At 29.8% G+C, this 18,591-nt stretch overlaps 1 protein-coding gene across 3 annotated transcripts in view; it reads left to right on the top strand.

The window, feature by feature from the left end:
* Window positions 1–18,591, top strand: part of LOC111613561 (RING finger protein 141-like) — a 60,418-nt gene that overhangs the window by 10,221 nt on the left and 31,606 nt on the right. For all 3 annotated transcript variants that reach the window (XR_002754787.1, XM_023354910.1, XM_023354911.1), the window contains exons 3-4: window positions 2,234–2,342; window positions 17,069–17,274. Coding sequence is in view for 2 of the 3 variants with exons in the window: in XM_023354910.1 (XP_023210678.1) it covers window positions 2,234–2,342; window positions 17,069–17,274 (315 nt within the window). In the remaining variant the exon portion in view is untranslated. The remainder of the gene's footprint in view (window positions 1–2,233; window positions 2,343–17,068; window positions 17,275–18,591) is intronic.

Here is an 18,591-nt window from a genome sequence, read left to right on the forward strand (position 1 = left end):
GCATCATTCGTAAATGTCACGGTATTATCCCTGAGATGGAAACTATGTTAAAATTACGGTGTGATAATCAAGTAAATGTGAAAAATTGTATAATAATATAATTTGTTATAGGCTACACATGTATTATCTAAGATTTTATTAATCGTTTTTTTCTAAATTATATTTTTCTTTAGTCTTCGGCCCCAATTAAAAATTATTTGTATGTATTTATATGCGAAATTATACCCCGACTTATGTGGTTATCGCTCAGTCCCACCTATCGCGTAAGTTCGGGGTATTACTGTATATGTAAATTTCTAATTTGGCTTATTTGAAAAAAAAGTTGGACAACTCTGCATTATATATTCATAAGAGACATTGATAGAGCTGCCAAAAAATGATGGACCTCAATGGCAAGATGTAATTTTTTGCTTTTCATTACATAATAATAATTTTTGAATGGTAAAAATGTATAAAATTTTTATTATTGAATAGAAGATGTGCTTCCATCTTATTCTAAGGCTTAGAGTCTAAGCCTTTTGTTTTAGGCAGTTCCAAATAACCAAATATTCAGTACTAGTAGCCTGGGACACCCCCTAGTGGGCGTTATTTACAAATTTCCATGAGGCACGGTTCCTTTGACTTTTTTGTTCCTATTAATATGCTGTACAGCTCTGTTAAAGTCCCAATGGTAAGATTTACCCTCCGAATAAAGAGGTGGCGACCCCTCAAACTGTAGCCCCTGTGCGAACAATAAAGTCAAAGGAACCACACTCCTACTCGCGACCCTTTGTGAGATATAAGTCCCTGAAATAATAAATGCCTATTACAAATATACTGAATTATTTATATTGTTATATTGACCAAATAATAATTTATGGGCCAAATGAATAATAATAATTTATATTGTTCATTTAAATAATAATTAAAATCGTTAATTTCAATGTTTGAAATATGACACACGATAGGGGCGCCTCTAGTGTCCGTTATCAAACGGTTACGGGACAGACGGACACGTTGAATGGGTTATATAGATTCAGTAGTCAGAGAGGCAAGAATATTCTTCAACAGTAACATCCAAATAATTCCATATTTGGTATTCAGCCAAAACACCTATTCAGTCTATAAATTTTTAATTCTAAATATTTATTTAAATACAGTAGAACCTTGATTATCCGGACTAATTGGGGATGAAGGTAGTCCAGATAAGGAAAAATTCGGATAATCAAAACAAATACTTTAATTTGTCTTTTAATGATAATACAACACATTTTCTTTTTGATGACTATCGATAATATTAAAGGTAAATACTGTATTTAACTGTGATCAAATTTTCAAGAAACAAACGCTCGTATTGAAATTGGACTACTACTGATCAACGCTAACAGACTACCTATTGTTTAAAAGGCCCTCTGGTAGTGCAAGAAGACAGATTTTATAAAATAAAAAGCAGTTAAAACTGCATTTTTATTAATAAAAATTTGACAAACTATTTATTGTTTTATGACGAATAAAATTTTTTCGTTGTGTTTGCGGCTTTTAAGTAATGCATAAACCTTCGAAACGCGAGGCCCTTCGGACCGCCAGGCATAGGCTCACATTGCCCATGCCTTATGCCGCCATTGGTCATAGAAATGATGTAATTTGAATATAAATTATTTATAAATACGTATGTCAAGTTATATTTTTATTACAACGCAAAATATATTTAAGAGTTTACGCCCACTGTGCCAGGTAAGACATTGTAGAAACAAAAAAGTTATGCATTTCATCACGTACATAAACAGTATCGTAATTTGCCAAGTGCAAATCAGCAAATTCATAAAATTTTTTTTATTTTGAACGATCAGGATAATCGAAAATCCGGATAATAGAGGTCTGGATAATCGAGGTCCTACTGTATTGATCTAATAGAATGTCAGATTATTTGAATTAATTAATATGCCTTTAACAATAGGATTTTTAGAAGAATGCCAAAGTTTAAAGATGCATTAATTAGTTCAGCTAAGTTATCACAGTGGCTAATATATCATCATCATTTTAAGATTATTTTTGAAATTATAATTAATTTATCATATAAATGTTAAGCAAAATTACAGTAGAAATTCCAAAAAACATAAATATTTATTGCAAGTTTATTTAAGGTTTTGCTGTTTTATGTATTTTAAATATAATTTTGTAAATTAGTATTTTTTAGTAATACAGTAGTAATTTTGTAAATAGGTGTAAATAAATGCAGTGCTTTAATTTCTAGTACTCAACCAATGTCTTCAAAAATTGGGAAGAAGTTTGTTTTTGCCCCAATAAAAGATACAGAATCATCATTCTTTTGGAAGGCTGCCATTAGAATTGGATGTTTACGAGTAAGTTAAAAATATAGAATTTTAATTTTGTATCTGATTTTTAAAATGAATAATTTTTTTGTCTTATTTACACTTAAATCTAGTTATATAATACCAGTAATTGTATTTTCAACAAGATAAACACATCTTGTTGAAAATCTTAAGTATCTTGTTTGGGTTGCAATGCTATGTTTTAATGAAAAGTTGATATGGTTTTGATAGCTCTGTTATAGCAGACATTTTGTAAAAACATATTTGCTACATGTTTTATCTCTGATTTAAATAAGACATATAGAATAGCCAAAAAAACTAAAAAAAAAAAAAAAAAAGATCACAGCTGTGTTTAGTGTCAAGATCTAAAAGATACTAATAATGTGATAGTTTTGACATGAATTGATAAATTTGCATATTCCTTTATTTAATGACACAGTAATTAGAATAGATACTTATCAATAAAAAAAAAAGTTTTTGGTGTGGAGATGGATTTTGATGTACAGAGATTCATTCCTATCATATAGTGTACTTAATTAAGATAAGTAATTAATAGATTCTTAATTACTGTATATAATTAAGAATCTATTACATTTACATTAAATAAACAGTTGTCATCAAGAAAGAAAATTATTTTTAATTTGTAAAGCATTTAACAAAAATTATTAAAATGGAATGGATATAACAATATTTAAAGGTTTCTTCTTCCAATAGTGAGACTAGTGATCTTTATCACTTGTGATTAAGAAAGATGTGATTAAGTGAGACAAGTGATAAAGATCACTAGTCTCACTTAATCACAGCTTTCTTAATTATCTGCAAGTTTTCCCCCTTAAAAAAAGAGAGAGAGACAGACAGAGAAGACAACTACCTTAGACACTGGACATGAGACTGAAGAGGAATTGGAAAATAATTACTAATTTGAAATGCATAGTTAAATTAGGCAAATAAGGTGGATTATTTTAATCTTGAACTCTATTTATTGTGGATAATTAAGAGACGTGATAAACATCACTAGTCTCACTATTGGAAGAAGAAACCTTTACATAAAATTATTTTTATTCAAGTTAAATTTTTTTGATAAAAATTATATTTGAAGATTATAAAATTTGTGGATCATATAGAATAACTTTTCTTGAAGACTATTTTATATTTTGTAAGACAGTATCTTGTCCCTTGTTTTATTGTAATTAAAAAATAAAGTTATGCTGATATGTAATTAGTAAAGCAGTTGAAAAACTATTAGTTATTTTAATTCAATGCTAATTTTTTTGAAATTTTGAAACACTTATTTGTTTATTTTTTTATAAAATTTAGTAATGATTTTAGACATGTAATGACTAGGCACATGGTAAATAAAGCAAGAATAATAACACAGAACAAGCAGAATTATAACAAAATATGCTTAAATTACAGTAGAATATATTAAAAACTAGTTGGCAAAATAATACAATGTGCATATAAAAACTATAAAATATTTATATATATATTAAAGAATAGTTGTTTTATATAGACTTAAAATGATTAATTGCATAAAAAAGATAATCTTCAGCTAACAATGTAGCATATATAGATCTTAAGAAAGAAAAATAGAAATTTAGTTAAACAAAGTAGTTAGAAGGGAAATACATAATTGGAACATGGATTGTGAAAATAAAAAATATTGAAATTTCATTAAAAAGTTTAAAAACAGAATATGATCAAAATAAACTATGTTTATATAAATTATAAAATCTAACCCAAACTCTTGCAATTTCTCAGGAGCTATTGAAAGGCAGATTATATGATTTGTTAAAAGTAAAATACACTTTACACAATTTTCATTATACAGTAGAACCCTTGTAATCCATCACCTTTGGGACTGGGGGTATGGTCGGAACGCAAAAAAGGTCGGATTATCAGAAAAAAGTAAAATAAACAATCTTCCCCTTTGTCCAGTCTTTGTAGCACTGCTAATTTTTCATTTAATGAAAGAGTAACGTGTTTACGTTTCACTCCTGACATGTTGAAAATACACACAAAACTGTACATGTACACACAATGTAAAACATATACTGTAACGAACACAGAAAAATGCCACAGACGGTGAGTCACCGATGAGTCGGGACAAGTTTCTCGACTCCGACCACGGTCGGATTAACCGGAGTGACGGACTAGCCGAGGGCGGACTAGAGGGGTTCTACTGTATTATTGTCTACTTTTGGATGTAGTATATTATTAGGATTTATTATACTGATTTTCTGTTTCTGCAAAAAGAGGAAATCTTAAAATCCACTACTCAAAAACCTTATAAACTGCAGCCATATTTATTGGTATGAAATGCAGTCTATGAAGAGATTAAAGAGGAAATCTTATTCAGAAAAAACAATCTTCCCCTTTTTGCAGAAATGGAAACACCAGTATAGTAAGTTCTAATAATAAACTAAGTCCAAAGTAGACAATAATATAACAAAAATCATATACAATAAGGACATAGGCAAATGAATTACACTTTACACACTTATGTAAGGTGGTAGTTTATGTAGGTAAACAATGACAACTGGAAATTGTCCAAAAAATTAATAATAAAGTAAAAGGCTGACTAATCTGAACAAGAAGAGATGATGCAATAATGATTCTAAAGTATACCACTGCAAATAGTACAGTATGTAATTTTCTCACTACCAAGTCAATGTAATACATAAAGTTAAGTTTGTTTTGTTAAATATGATTTTGATATGATGAATGGAATTAATCAATTGTTTGCCCATTAAATTAATAGATAATGAATGAAGTGATGGATTTTAAACTAAGGAGAAGCAATTATACAGTTTCTTTATATTCATCTTACGATTAAAACTTTCCATTAGAGAAACAAAGATATTAAGGTTTCTTTATACAGTCATTCTGAGTTGGAGTTTTACATCATTACTGTAAGCAGTAATACTAGAATTAAGATCAGGAATAATATAGTTGAGATAAGCAACAAAAAGTAAATTATTTAAAACAGACTTTTGTGATTCACTATAATTTGGAGAGAAATCAAAAAAGAAAAGTTGTCAAGTTTAATATTAAAACATCAAAGCAAAAAAAATAGTTGTTGAGCCATACTATGGTAGCAGAACGGGAATCAAAATGATTAGCAATTATGTTTCATAAAAGAGAATAAAACGCCAAATTGAATGCCTGACTAATGTACTGACAAGATTTATGTTTTTTTTTTATTCTTGGAAGTAATGTTGATGTAAGACTGTAGATTTGTGTTGAATACTACACTGTTGAAACAATTTTAATTCAGCTGTAATTGGAGAATATAAATGATATTTAATATAAAATCATTTTGTAAAATTCATTCATCACTGTATAATTGTTTCTTATATAGATTTTATTGTTTCATTAAGATCTTTTAATTTTAAATAAAAACTTACCAATATCTAAATAATTATTAAAAACGAATTCAAATTATATATCAGATAGTAGACAGAACAAAACTTACATGCAATATGTTTAACTAGCCATGCAGATATGTTCAGTTTTTAATTAAAGTTTTCAGACTATCAATTTAAACCATTTTAAGTGGCATAATATTAAAGAATATCTTAAGAACCATTTTTCTTGCATTCAATGTATTTTTCCTTCAGTTCCTCTCTGAAAATATAATTTAATTTTTCATTGAAGAATGCTTATTGGAATATAACTTACTCAAATAAAATCATATGGAGTAGTAAACATTCCACAAACTATGCAATTTGGTAAGTAATGATTTTTGAATTTTTTTTGAAGCTAATAAAAATGCTGAAGTATAATTGCAATATCAAAAGCGTTAACAAGTGCATGTCTATAAAAATGTTCTGTTCAAGGATCAGTCATTGATTACTGCATATTCTTGGGATTCTGACCTAGTATAATCACATCTTGGAAGCATTCTTACCATACAAAGCAGAAATTTCGTTTTAAGAAAATATAATAGAATTTAGATTGGTATATATGCATATATACATACATAATCTAAGAAAATCAAATCTATATCTATCTACTGAACAGGTTTTTTTTTTTTTTTTTTTTCAATTATATTTTTATATATATATTAAAGAATAGTTGTTTTATATAGACTTAAAATGATTAATTGCATAAAAAAGATAATCTTCAGCTAACAATGTAGCATATATAGATCTTAAGAAAGAAAAATAGAAATTTAGTTAAACAAAGTAGTTAGAAGGGAAATACATAATTGGAACATGGATTGTGAAAATAAAAAATATTGAAATTTCATTAAAAAGTTTAAAAACAGAATATGATCAAAATAAACTATGTTTATATAAATTATAAAATCTAACCCAAACTCTTGCAATTTCTCAGGAGCTATTGAAAGGCAGATTATATGATTTGTTAAAAGTAAAATACACTTTACACAATTTTCATTATACAGTAGAACCCTTGTAATCCATCACCTTTGGGACTGGGGGTATGGTCGGAACGCAAAAAAGGTCGGATTATCAGAAAAAAGTAAAATAAACAATCTTCCCCTTTGTCCAGTCTTTGTAGCACTGCTAATTTTTCATTTAATGAAAGAGTAACGTGTTTACGTTTCACTCCTGACATGTTGAAAATACACACAAAACTGTACATGTACACACAATNCCTGAAGAACTTTTGAGTTGAATTCAAATAAAAATACTTTCTATATATAATTAAATATTTATTTTTTTATAGTGATAACATTGGTGACTTGAAATTCTTGCTTCATACCTACCTCATAACTTGTTTACACATCAGTGAATATGCTCTTTATGATAAGCATTTTGAGGTGGGTATTGTGTTGTTTATAGATTCTTAATGTTTTGGAAGGATGCTATTTTAAAATATTGTTTTTTTTTATAAAATATTGTTTGTTATTTTGAGAAAAAATGTATTATTGTCTTAAAATCATGTTGTAATGGATCTCTATTTTGGATTAGGATTATTGGAAATATTAACAGTTGTCCTAGTTTGTTTACTATCTGTTATTTGTTGAACATATTCTGCTGTGTCTTATTTGTTGTAAAGGATGTACTGTGTAAATTGCTGATTTCTTCTGTTAAATTAAATATATCATGTTTTTTCTTCTTCTTTTGCATGAAATTTGTCTATATGTTGTATTATATATTTCTAATCATTAGTGAATTTGTTAAATAATTTCTAATAAAATACTAAATATAAATTGATCATACTGTAAAACCTGTATAAATCAGAATTTCACAGTACTGAATATTTTTTCCATTTTGGCAGGTTTCTGTTTTGAACAAATTTTATTATTTTTTTTATTTTTAAATTACACTAGATAAATGTCACACAGTTAGATTCATTTTTTACAGTAAAATCAATTTTACATAATCTAAATAAAAAATTTTCACTACTAGGCTTAATCCAATGTGATTCCAACTGAATATGGAAGTATTTGAATGCAAGAATTGAAAACTGTTCAATTGTAAAAAGTTCTAGTTGTGTTCAAGAACTTTTGTTAGATATTCAAATAATTTTCAGATGCACTCCTTATGAGCTTATATGATAACAAACAAGACAATTTGGGTATGAAGAATTAGCATCTTGCTCTGGCATTGGAAATTCTAATTGCATTACAATAATAGAGAGATCAAGTTATTCTGTGATCTGGATTTTCAAGAAATTTTAGTCTAATTGATCATTTATTTTAATCTAGTTATTAGTATGTTAATCAGTTTGCTTTTAAGTACTTGTAAGCCTTCTTCTAGTTAGTAACTAACTATTCTATATAAAATAATATTCACTTAAAAACATTTCAATCTTAAATGTTTTTTTATTTTTTGAAGAAGATTGTTTAAAACAATCAAAAACATTAGAATAAAGTTATATGTACTGCATTAAAAGATTTTTAAGTGAGTATTTTATAAAAGTGCAGTTTAGAAAGGAGTAAATATTATTTCATGTAAGGAAAATTGTCAGCACTATGGTTCCTTATTCTCATTTTCTTCACAAATTACAATCATTGCTTGTTCTTGTGAACTAAATTCTTAGAAACTCACTTGATTCGTGAAAGTTCTCATATCTTAAAGTATTTCATTCTGCCCCTGGTTAATTTCAACAAAGACTAATATTAACAAACACTTTGTCATGAGGATTCTTGTCAAGTGACCTTCATTTCTCTGATGAGGTTTGAAATCATTTTTGGGACATAGTTTGTGAAACTCTTAGATGACTATTATACTTGGAGATGATTTTATTTATCTGTTTAAAAGTTGAATATTAATTTTTGCTTTATCAGGTTAAGTTAAGTTCTTTTTACCCAAAAACCTCTTCCATTTCTGCATTGAACAGGTTGCCAGCTTACTATAAAATTTAATGTAGCAAATCACTCCATTCTGAAAAATTTTTTCTATTTAGCAGTTTTCATTTTATTCAGGTTCTGTTTTGGACAGTTTTTACTGTATTTGGATTAACCTGTAGCTTTTAATAATAAGTTCAATCATTATGATTGGTTAAATTGTTTTTTAAATGATTTGATACATACATGAAAAATTCAGGTTGTACTTAGAGTATTATATTAGTTCAAAATTAACTTAATATTGATTCAAATTAATTCCAGATTTTGGCATTTGACAATTTGAATAATGTTTCTCTTAATCATATTTATAAATCTATAATTTATTATTAATTATTATTGTAACTGTTCTAATTAATTAATTAAAAAGTAATTGACAACACTGTTAAACCATAAAAATTTGTGAAACGCAGGGGAGGTCGGGGTCAGTCGCACCTCCCTGTACAGGCAACAGGTCATTAAACCTGCTCACTGTCAGGATAGTTTATTTTACGGTAATGGGTTGGGATTCTCAAATGTCGGTCGAGTGGAGGGAGAGTATTTGGGGTCGACGATAAGGTGAAGGCCATATACGAGTAAAGGAGTCTACCATTTTAACAAATAAAACAAGAATTTATTAAAATGAAATAAAATTACACTACATAAATAAAACTACAACACAAATCTCGACATTAAACCGCCTAACAGCTCGAGAGAGTTTACATGCTTTTTCATACCTCTTTGTAAGTTTCCGTGACAATTTAGGACTTAATGGACTTAAGGAATTAATGTAGGCACAAAAGTGTCCATAAAAGTGTCTTTGATCCAAATGAGCACAAATATAAAAGTTCGTGACTCTGATGACGAACAGATATCGATATTACAGGATCGGAATTTCGGTGGGTTTTGGTGATTCGATACGATGTCATCGGTCCGGCTTTCAATAAGAGACTTCCCCAAGAGGGGGTAAGAACTGTCTTTTATAGCTTTTTGTGGGGAATTTTCATCAAGTGATCAGATTTTCTATGAGCTAAAGGTTATAGGTGTTCCAGGGACCTAAACAAGTGACGAATTTTGGATGCTAACTATAAACTTTTGTGCAAGTCGAGCTGCAAGTTATGCGAGGACAATAGAATGTTGATGGTTATGATAGGAAAGTTTACACATTCCTGGCTAAGATCGTTTTTTTTCTTTCAATTCATTACATAAACATAAGGAAAAAGATAATTAAAATTTTAGTTAATAAAATTCCAGATCTCACATTTTTAAATATATTCATAATTTTTAATTATTATTTTATCATGAAACAATATACAGTGGTACCTCGGGATACGAACGCCCCAGCATACGAAATTTTCAGGATACAACATGAAATTTGAACATATTTTTGCTCCACGATACGAACAAAAACTCACTGTACGACGTTACATTAGTTCGCAGCGCCATTTTTTATTTACTTCTGTTCATTTGTCTCAGTCCGCGTGTTTGCTTTGTCATGGAAGGATCTCGCTCGATAAAGGAAATCTTTAAAATCAGAAAGTGACTGATTTTATTGAAAAGAAACATCCCAAAAAGGTTCACACTGGCCATATTGCTGCTCAGTTTAATGATATTTGCTAAGTCATTTTAGAAACATTTTAAAAGGTAGGCAAAACCAAATCTCTTTGGAGAGATATTTTACCAAGCGACCTCTATCCAGTGAAAGTGCTGGTGGAAGTGAAGGAAAGAAAGTAAAAAGCAGTGAATAAAAATTTAAAAATATATATATAAAACAACACTAATTTTTTTTAATCTTTTCTAAGTTATTGTTACATTATGTTATGAAAGTTAAGTTTTAGTATCATTTTCCTTCTCCCTCTCTTCCGCCAGCAGTTTACACCTCCACCGTAGTCTATCCTCGAAGGTAAAGTGCAAATAAACTACTATTTTTTTTCTTTTAATCAATTATTATTCTATTATGGTTATTTATACATTTACAACTACAAAATGCATTTTTCAGTGTTTTCCTTACTACAGTTATTATTTTTTTAATGTACAACTTAGCTTTAATTTGAGTGTGTTTTTAGTGTTGGAATGAATTATTTAGTTTTACATGTAATCGTATGGGAAAAAATGATTCACCTTACGACATTTTCATGATACAATTTCAGTTTCAGAATGGATTAATTTCGTATCCTGAGGTACCACTGTAAAATATATTGTGAGAATTTATTTCATGTTAAGTAATAATAGTTAAAATACTTAGAGACTGGATGGCTGAGTGGTCAAGGTAGCAGCCTACTGCTCTGGGGGACCTGGGTTCAAATCCAGACTGGTTGATAAATCTCCAGGAATTTTTTGGGGATTGTCTGTCCTGATAAAACCCTGTCCCTCACCACCCGGCCGCCCCATTGTGGGCCTGGCAGAAACCATAATTGGCTTTGCTAAAAGAAGCTCTTAGTGACCACAGGGCAGAAAAAGTTAAAAAAAAAATACTTAGATTTATAAGAAACTTAAAGAACTTTCAATTTACTAAGCCTAAATTTTGGCTTTTTTAGTAACTTAATTAAATCACACGGGAAACTTAAATTGTTATAGGCTTTATTGCTGTATTTGGAAATGCATTTCAGATTCTGATGACTCCTTTATTTACAAATCTTATTTAGAACAATTTTTAAGAAGAATGACTTATGTTTAAAAACTGAGCTTTGACTGTACAATAAAAACAATAACATTGTAAATTGACTAACTTATAAAGAGAAGGAAGGTTTTGTTTACAGGATTGTGAGGTCTCGACCAGAGGCTGAACCCTCAACCAAAAATCTGTGTTAAAAGAAAAGTTGTTTTGAGTAAAATGTGTTTGATAAATAAAATATTGTGAGAGAACAGATCAGGAATTCGACCAGTTTTTCCACAATTGCGAAAACAGGAAGATGGTATGTATAATAAAACCAATTGTCATGCAGGTGTAGCTGGGGATATTTACAGTTGGGGTAAAAACACTTGTTTAAGAATTACGAGCAGATTTGCAACAAAATTTCAATAAACAATTATGACAGGTATCCAATCTCCAAATTCTGCCCGACTGGCCCTACTGTCAACAACTAGGGACCAATCGGAGGGGTAGAAGATAGAGATCACGACCAACCAGAGCACCAATCAGGATGCAAAGCCTTTAAGAGGCTCGAATTCAAGGACAAAAGATCTTTCTCCCTTTGTGGTTTTGTTTACAAGGATAACCACCAATTTTTCTCTGCCTAACCAGACCAGAGATCTTCTCACAGACAGAAGGGGATTTCAAAGTACAGGAACTCTCCAGCTGAGACAGAGAAAGCTTTATCCAGAATATAAGAACCAGCGAACTGTGTTCTTTGCACTCACCATCTGGAACAGTCTGTGAGAACACTGAGATGCCAAGGAAGAGCAACCAACTGGGAAACTTCTATTGCGAATATTGTAGATTGTAGCTTGTCTGGACACTACGCATTGGATTAATTTAAGTCACAAAGGAGATCTCCTGTCTTGTGTAAGATGCTTTTTGGTACAGTAATACCCCAAGCTTACGCGATAGGTGAGACCGAGCGATAACCATGTAAGTCAGGGTATAATTTCGCAATTTGTGTAAAATCCAAGTCTGATGTATGTAAGCTAATAAATGTTCTGATTAATCTTATCTCATCTTTTGATTTGTTCATGGTTACAAGAAATCACTACATAGAGTCTCTCAAGTCTCCGTAGATATAACAAACACAGAAATAAATAACACAAAATAAATTGTAGCTATTTGTCGATTCTGCACGACACGTCTGAACATGTAAGCTGAACAATAGTGTGGGGGGAGTGAGTAATCAAGAGTTGTGTGGTGCTCAAACAAAAGACGAATCGACGAGATTTGAAAATCACGTAACTCCAGGTTTGCATAAGTCGAGGTATTACTGTATATCAAAAAATGGGTGTTAATTGTGAATGGAGTTTGTGTCTCTCTGTCTAACACCACCAACCACATACGCTGTTCACACTTTCTCGCCATCCTGAATGATGCCTCCTCCTAAATTAAGGGAGTGCCGATCTGAACTCTGGGATATCAGGTCCGTGATAAACCTATCATGTTTTATCATCCTTGACAGGATGATAAAACAATTAGCAATTTATTGACAGTAGCAAGAATGGTGTGGGCTGCACTGACAATCTGCTGTGAAAGTAACAGTTTTACTACCCTACTTTGAAAAACAATTTATTAATCTCCAATTACAAACAAATGTCAATCAGTGAAACTTTAGAGAATTAAGAGTTGAAATTTGATATTGTATGTTCTTTAGAACTTAGTATAAAGTTGCTATTGAGAACAAATTATATGGAAACACTCCTTTTTCCAGTATATTATATCATTAGAAAGAAGACAAAATGCAGAAATTAAACATTTAATAATAGTTTTTGAGCTGATGCTGATAATTTTAGAATAAAATTAGTATCTGTGAGACACCACACAACCTAACTCATTCATATTTTCATGCACCCTGTGGAGTGCATGAAGGGCCGGATCATTGAATAGACAAATGAGACAAATGTCTAGGGCCCGAATTTTAGAAGGGCCCGGTCAAACTCTATTTTTAAAAGATTTGTAAATAAGATAGCTTGCTTTTCTACAAATAAACAAAAATATATTACTTTTATATGGTTATTGTGAATTTTAAAATCTAAAGAAAATTGTACTTATGTTTCTTCTTATTGAAAGTAAAACTCCCAATAATTTAGAATTTTTTTTTATAGCGATAAGAATAATATTAACTATATCTATATGTATTCTTAACATCCTGTGAAATATTGTTAAATAATTTTGCTTTATTTTTTATTAAGCAGCTGCAGTGTCCTTATGTGATTTAATAGAAATAATATTAACAAGATTTATTAATTGAAAGAGCCGGGAGGGGGCCTGGTAAGAAGAAAATGTTTAGGGCCCCAAAGTGGCTTAATCCGGCTTTAAGTGCATGAAAAAACATATAACCTCACTTAAATTGGCATTTCGATCAATCTGCAAAAATATGGTATTTATTATCCTATCAAAGTAATTTATATATATTAATATAATCTCTTTTCTAGAACCTGAGAATTATCATCCAAGATGTCCAAAAACATTTGTTTTTGATATAATTTTACAGATTAAACAAGTTTCTTCTATAAATTAGAAAATAAATCTCAGAATGTAATAATTGCTATGTAAAATTTTATTATGCTTCTGTTTAATGTGGAAATGGATAACTTTTTAGGTACCAATTGCATAACAACCTATGTAAAGTAAACTTTTTCAGCATTAACTACCTTTATTCAGATTTACCAAATTCTAAATAATAATTAATGTTGTGACTAGTAGGCTGGGATCATATTTGATTTCTCAGTGATGAGAGTTACAATCAATTATTTTTTACTTTGTTAAGATTGTAGTTTCATCTTTACAGCTACTTTTCAGACAATATGATACAGATATCCCTTGCTTAATGCAGTTTTGCTTAATTACTGTAGGATTTGATTAATGCATGAAATTAATTGTGGCAATTCCTTTATATATGCAACAGAAGTTTTAATTAATAGAGAGGTTGAGGCGCATGTTTTAAACGTATAAACGTGTACGTGTGACGTTTGGTGCCGCTTTCCCGTAAGCCTAAAAGTTTGACAATGGTGTTTGGATAGTCGGTGGAATCACGCTCGACATTTCAAACACCATCGTCAAACTTTTAGGCTTACGTGAAAGCGGCGCCGAACATCACACGTACACGTTTACACGTTTAAAACGTGCGCCTCAACCTCTCTAATGTGGCTTTACCAGCTGTCTTTACTTAACATAGATACAGTATTTGATTAATGTGATTTTGATATGTACGGTAGCATCAAGGGATTAATTAACTGTGTTTATCAAGGGATACCTGCACAACTGTTCTTCCCTAACTCTCTAGAAGAGTTAAATTATTTTTCTTGGAGTAATACATATTTAAAAAATATTTACTATTTTGGAAAAAATGTCATGTGTGATAAAAATATAAAAAGTAGTTACTAAATATAAAATTAATTTGATTTAAATAAGAGTTATCAAACAATTATGATAAAACATTTTAAGATGAAATGCTTCCATTCTCCTTATATAAGTTGGACTAGTGTTAAGAACCACTTCCAAAATCTAAAGCCATTAAACACTATTGCCTAATTGCAAATGAGCTAGATTAATTGTATTAAGAATTAATGAAATTCAAATGATTAATCCTGATGATAAACACTTTAATCAGAAGTAGAATTTCAATCAAAATAATATGGCAAAAATGTATTAAAGTGGATAATTTGTAAATTATTCCTTAAATTATTGATAATTATTTTTCTAATCTATTAGATGAAACCAGTGCCACCTAGTAAAATTTTTAGAATAGTCAAAATTCAGTATTGTATTACTAACAGGAGGAATAACAAAAATTAATTTTTAAGAGTAATTATTCTTACATGAGCAATTGTGAAATAAAAATTGAAAAGTTCTATGTTAGTCAAATTTGTTAATTGATGAATTAAGTGTTGACTTATAAATGGTACATTATAAGAAGTAACTATTAGAACATATTCTCTGGATAATGAGTTTTTACACAGGTCTTTTCTCTGTATTTTGGAAGTCTGTCTTTTTGTTTTATTTTTCTCTGCCCACCCTATTATAAAATGGAAACTAAGAAGAGAAAAAGCAAAGGGTGGTTCTTTCCACCCTTTGTTTGGCTACATTGTTTGTATTCATGTCCAGACCAGCTTGGTGGTACAATGTTGAAGTGTGGACCCCTGTTGGGGGGACTGGTCTGGACACTGGGAAGATAATATTCAAAGAGCTTGAACTGATGAGAAGCACTTTGGGTGAGCCTTTGATGAGGACAGAAGCAGGAAGAACTCAGGAAAAATTAAGAGACTAATCATTGAAGACATATCTGAGTTTGAGTGAGAGAGTCAACAGGTTGAGAGAGAGAGGGGGAGAATCTTTTTTTTTTGAGGGAAGGACATAAGGAGTTTCAGCAAAAGTCCAAAGAACCTACAACCCTGATATTTAGAGTGTGCTGTCACCAACTGTCAAGATATTTTGTATATTTGGTTTTGGGATTATAGATATAGTTGTAATTCAGTTATTATTAGTCCTATTGTAATTTAGTTTATTTGATCTTTAGGAATTTTGTATAAATTAGTTATAATATGCTATGGTGGTCAGGATGTATGCAAATTCTAGTTGTTACTTTATTGGGTTTGCTGATATCTTGGGGTTTTGTAGTGACTGTTTTGTTCATTAAAGAAATTTTTGTTAGTAATTAAGTGTTTCTGCATGTGTTTTTTGTCACTATCCTCAACAAAATTTCAAAGATTACTTTGAAACTTAACAGTATCATCATGTATAATTTGTCTTTATGAACATGTCTTTGGAATATAACACACTTAGGTTGGAGAAGAAGCATTTCTAAATAGGAGTTGTAACATTTTTCAATTTCCATATTTTTCCTGCATTAATAAAAATATAACCTATTATAAAATGGAAACTAATCAAAATAGAAAATTCTGATCATGTTTTATTTCGGATGGGTTTTAATGAATAAATTAATGCACATTTAAAAATACATCACACTAATAAATACATATAAAAAGAGCAAGAAAGATTCAAGAAAGATGTTAAATGCAATTTGATTATACAAATAAATAGCAATCAGTAAAATGTTGATTTTGTGTTATTTTGAAAGTTTGATGTTTTATATAGTACTAGCTGTTACCTGCAACTTCACCCACATGGATTTTGCAAGCAAACACCATTTATATTCAGTATTTCAACAATCATAATAATTGTTATATAACACCTGCCACTGAGAATGATGAGAATTGCTGAGAATCAAATGAACTGTTTTCAGTTTGTAAACATTCCAGAAAATTGATCAATCATTCTATAATCAAACCAATATGCAATAACAAATTCAAATTTAAAATGGTTCAAACATTTGGTTAATAGGTGTATTATATTGATAACATTTCAGACATTGTTATAAATATAATACACCTAAGTACTCAACAAAGACTGAATGTAGTTGAAAACAAAAAATCACATTTAAAATAGTACAGTAGAAGCCATTCTTCAGGTTAAGCCTTAATGCTTTTCCTCTCCCCCACAGGAGAATTGAAAAATCCCTTCTTAGTGTACATTTTCATGACATACCCTAACTGTGTACCAAATTTCAGCTTTTTAGGTTCAGCAGTTTGCTCTGGGTTATGATGAATCAGTCAGTCAGGACAAGTAATTTTAAATATTTAGATATAATCTGTGTCAAGTCATTATGTTCATGCATGTGCATGTGTGTGTAGAATATATATTCAACTTGTTCCTATTAAATAATTTTGTGATTTTGGAATTATTACAGGAATTTATCTCTAGGAAATGTATTAACTTAAATTAATTTACTAAATTTGCATTGCTTCATTTTTTCAGATTAATTCTTCAACTAACAGAATAGAATCTTATCGTATATTAACCTTGCCACAGTTTGTTCATACTTATCAAGCTTTGATGTATCAACACTTTGCTAGTAAACTCCCACCAACTAAATATATGAATAAGAAAATTAATAGGAAGAAAAGTAAAAAAGAAGGTAGTAAAAATAAAGAAGCTTTACTAACGATGAAAGTTTGTAACAGGTATAACTAAAAAGATTTTACTAATGTAGTGATGATGATAAATTTATTTTAAAATATGCTATGTTTAATTATTCATGCCTTTAATATTTTCCATAATTATTTTAAAATTATAAATACTATAAATACAGTAGACCTTCAATTTAATGAACTTTGAGTTTAATGGATGAAAAATTTATAATCTTGTTTTTTTCACAAATTGGACATGATAAAAGATGAGTTAATGAATGTAAATTACTCAATGAACATTATAATAAAATTTTATTGATACATTAGTAGTTTGGAAAGTTCTTGGAATTGCATATAGGTAGTAGTGTTAGCCACATGAAACTGGATGACATCAGGAACCAACATCACTACTTGTCATGCATGTTTGCAACATTTTGATACCAAAGAGAAAATAGAAAGTGCTCTGGCAAATTACAGAAGTAATGAAGATGGATTACAACAAAGAAAATCCAGCAATGGTTTGCTTAACTTTCCTGGAAACATTTAAAACTGTGTGTGTGGTGCCATCTGTTATGATATTTTATTATTAAAAACTTTATATTTTTAACTATTATAAAATTGCAAAAAGCTTAATTTTGAGGGTAAGGATGGGTTTTACAAAATATTGTAAATTCTAATAATGAGTAAACTCATCATTAAGTCTGACCCTACTGGAGTTACACACAACCTCCTTTATAGGTCAATGGGTGGAAAGATAATCACCAAAATTTAACAGCAACAATCTCCCTAATAAACAAACCTCCCTGCAAAATTTCAGAATTTTTTTTTTTTGACAAAAAGTATAGGAGTTATTAAGCTTTGAAGAAGGTGAACAAAATTGTGGTCCCCTACACACACACACACTGCTAACATCCATACATTCAGAAAAAACTGAAGTTTTTTGTATTTCTTAACATTTCTAGGTGACTTGAGTCCAAAAATATTAAAGTTGTGGGGGTCTTTAATGATCAATCGCCATCCTTATCCTCTGTTATATTAATATATAACAGAGCCAGGAAAATAAAAATGGAGAAAATTGAAATTTTTACTGTAATAAAGTATCTGGTAAAGAAATAGTTAAATGCCACTAAGATCAAAGCCAATTTAAGTCAAGTTTTGGAGTCTGTCCCATCGTATTTGATAGTAAGCAAATAGGTAATGCTTTTTGAACTTGTCTGAGAAAGTATGGAAGACAACATTCACAACAGATGACCTGCAACTGCTGTTACCCTAAAACACATAGATAAAATCCATGAATATAGTGCTGCTGACTGCCACTTGAATGTGTGGGAGATTGCTGGGGTAACGGGCATTTCTGCTGACTGGGTGTAC

The sequence above is a fragment of the Centruroides sculpturatus genome, unplaced genomic scaffold (assembly GCF_000671375.1).
Source record: "Centruroides sculpturatus isolate CEXI.00-Female unplaced genomic scaffold, Cexi_2.0 scaffold1865, whole genome shotgun sequence".
In the NCBI taxonomy this organism is placed as follows: Eukaryota; Metazoa; Arthropoda; class Arachnida; order Scorpiones; family Buthidae; genus Centruroides; species Centruroides sculpturatus.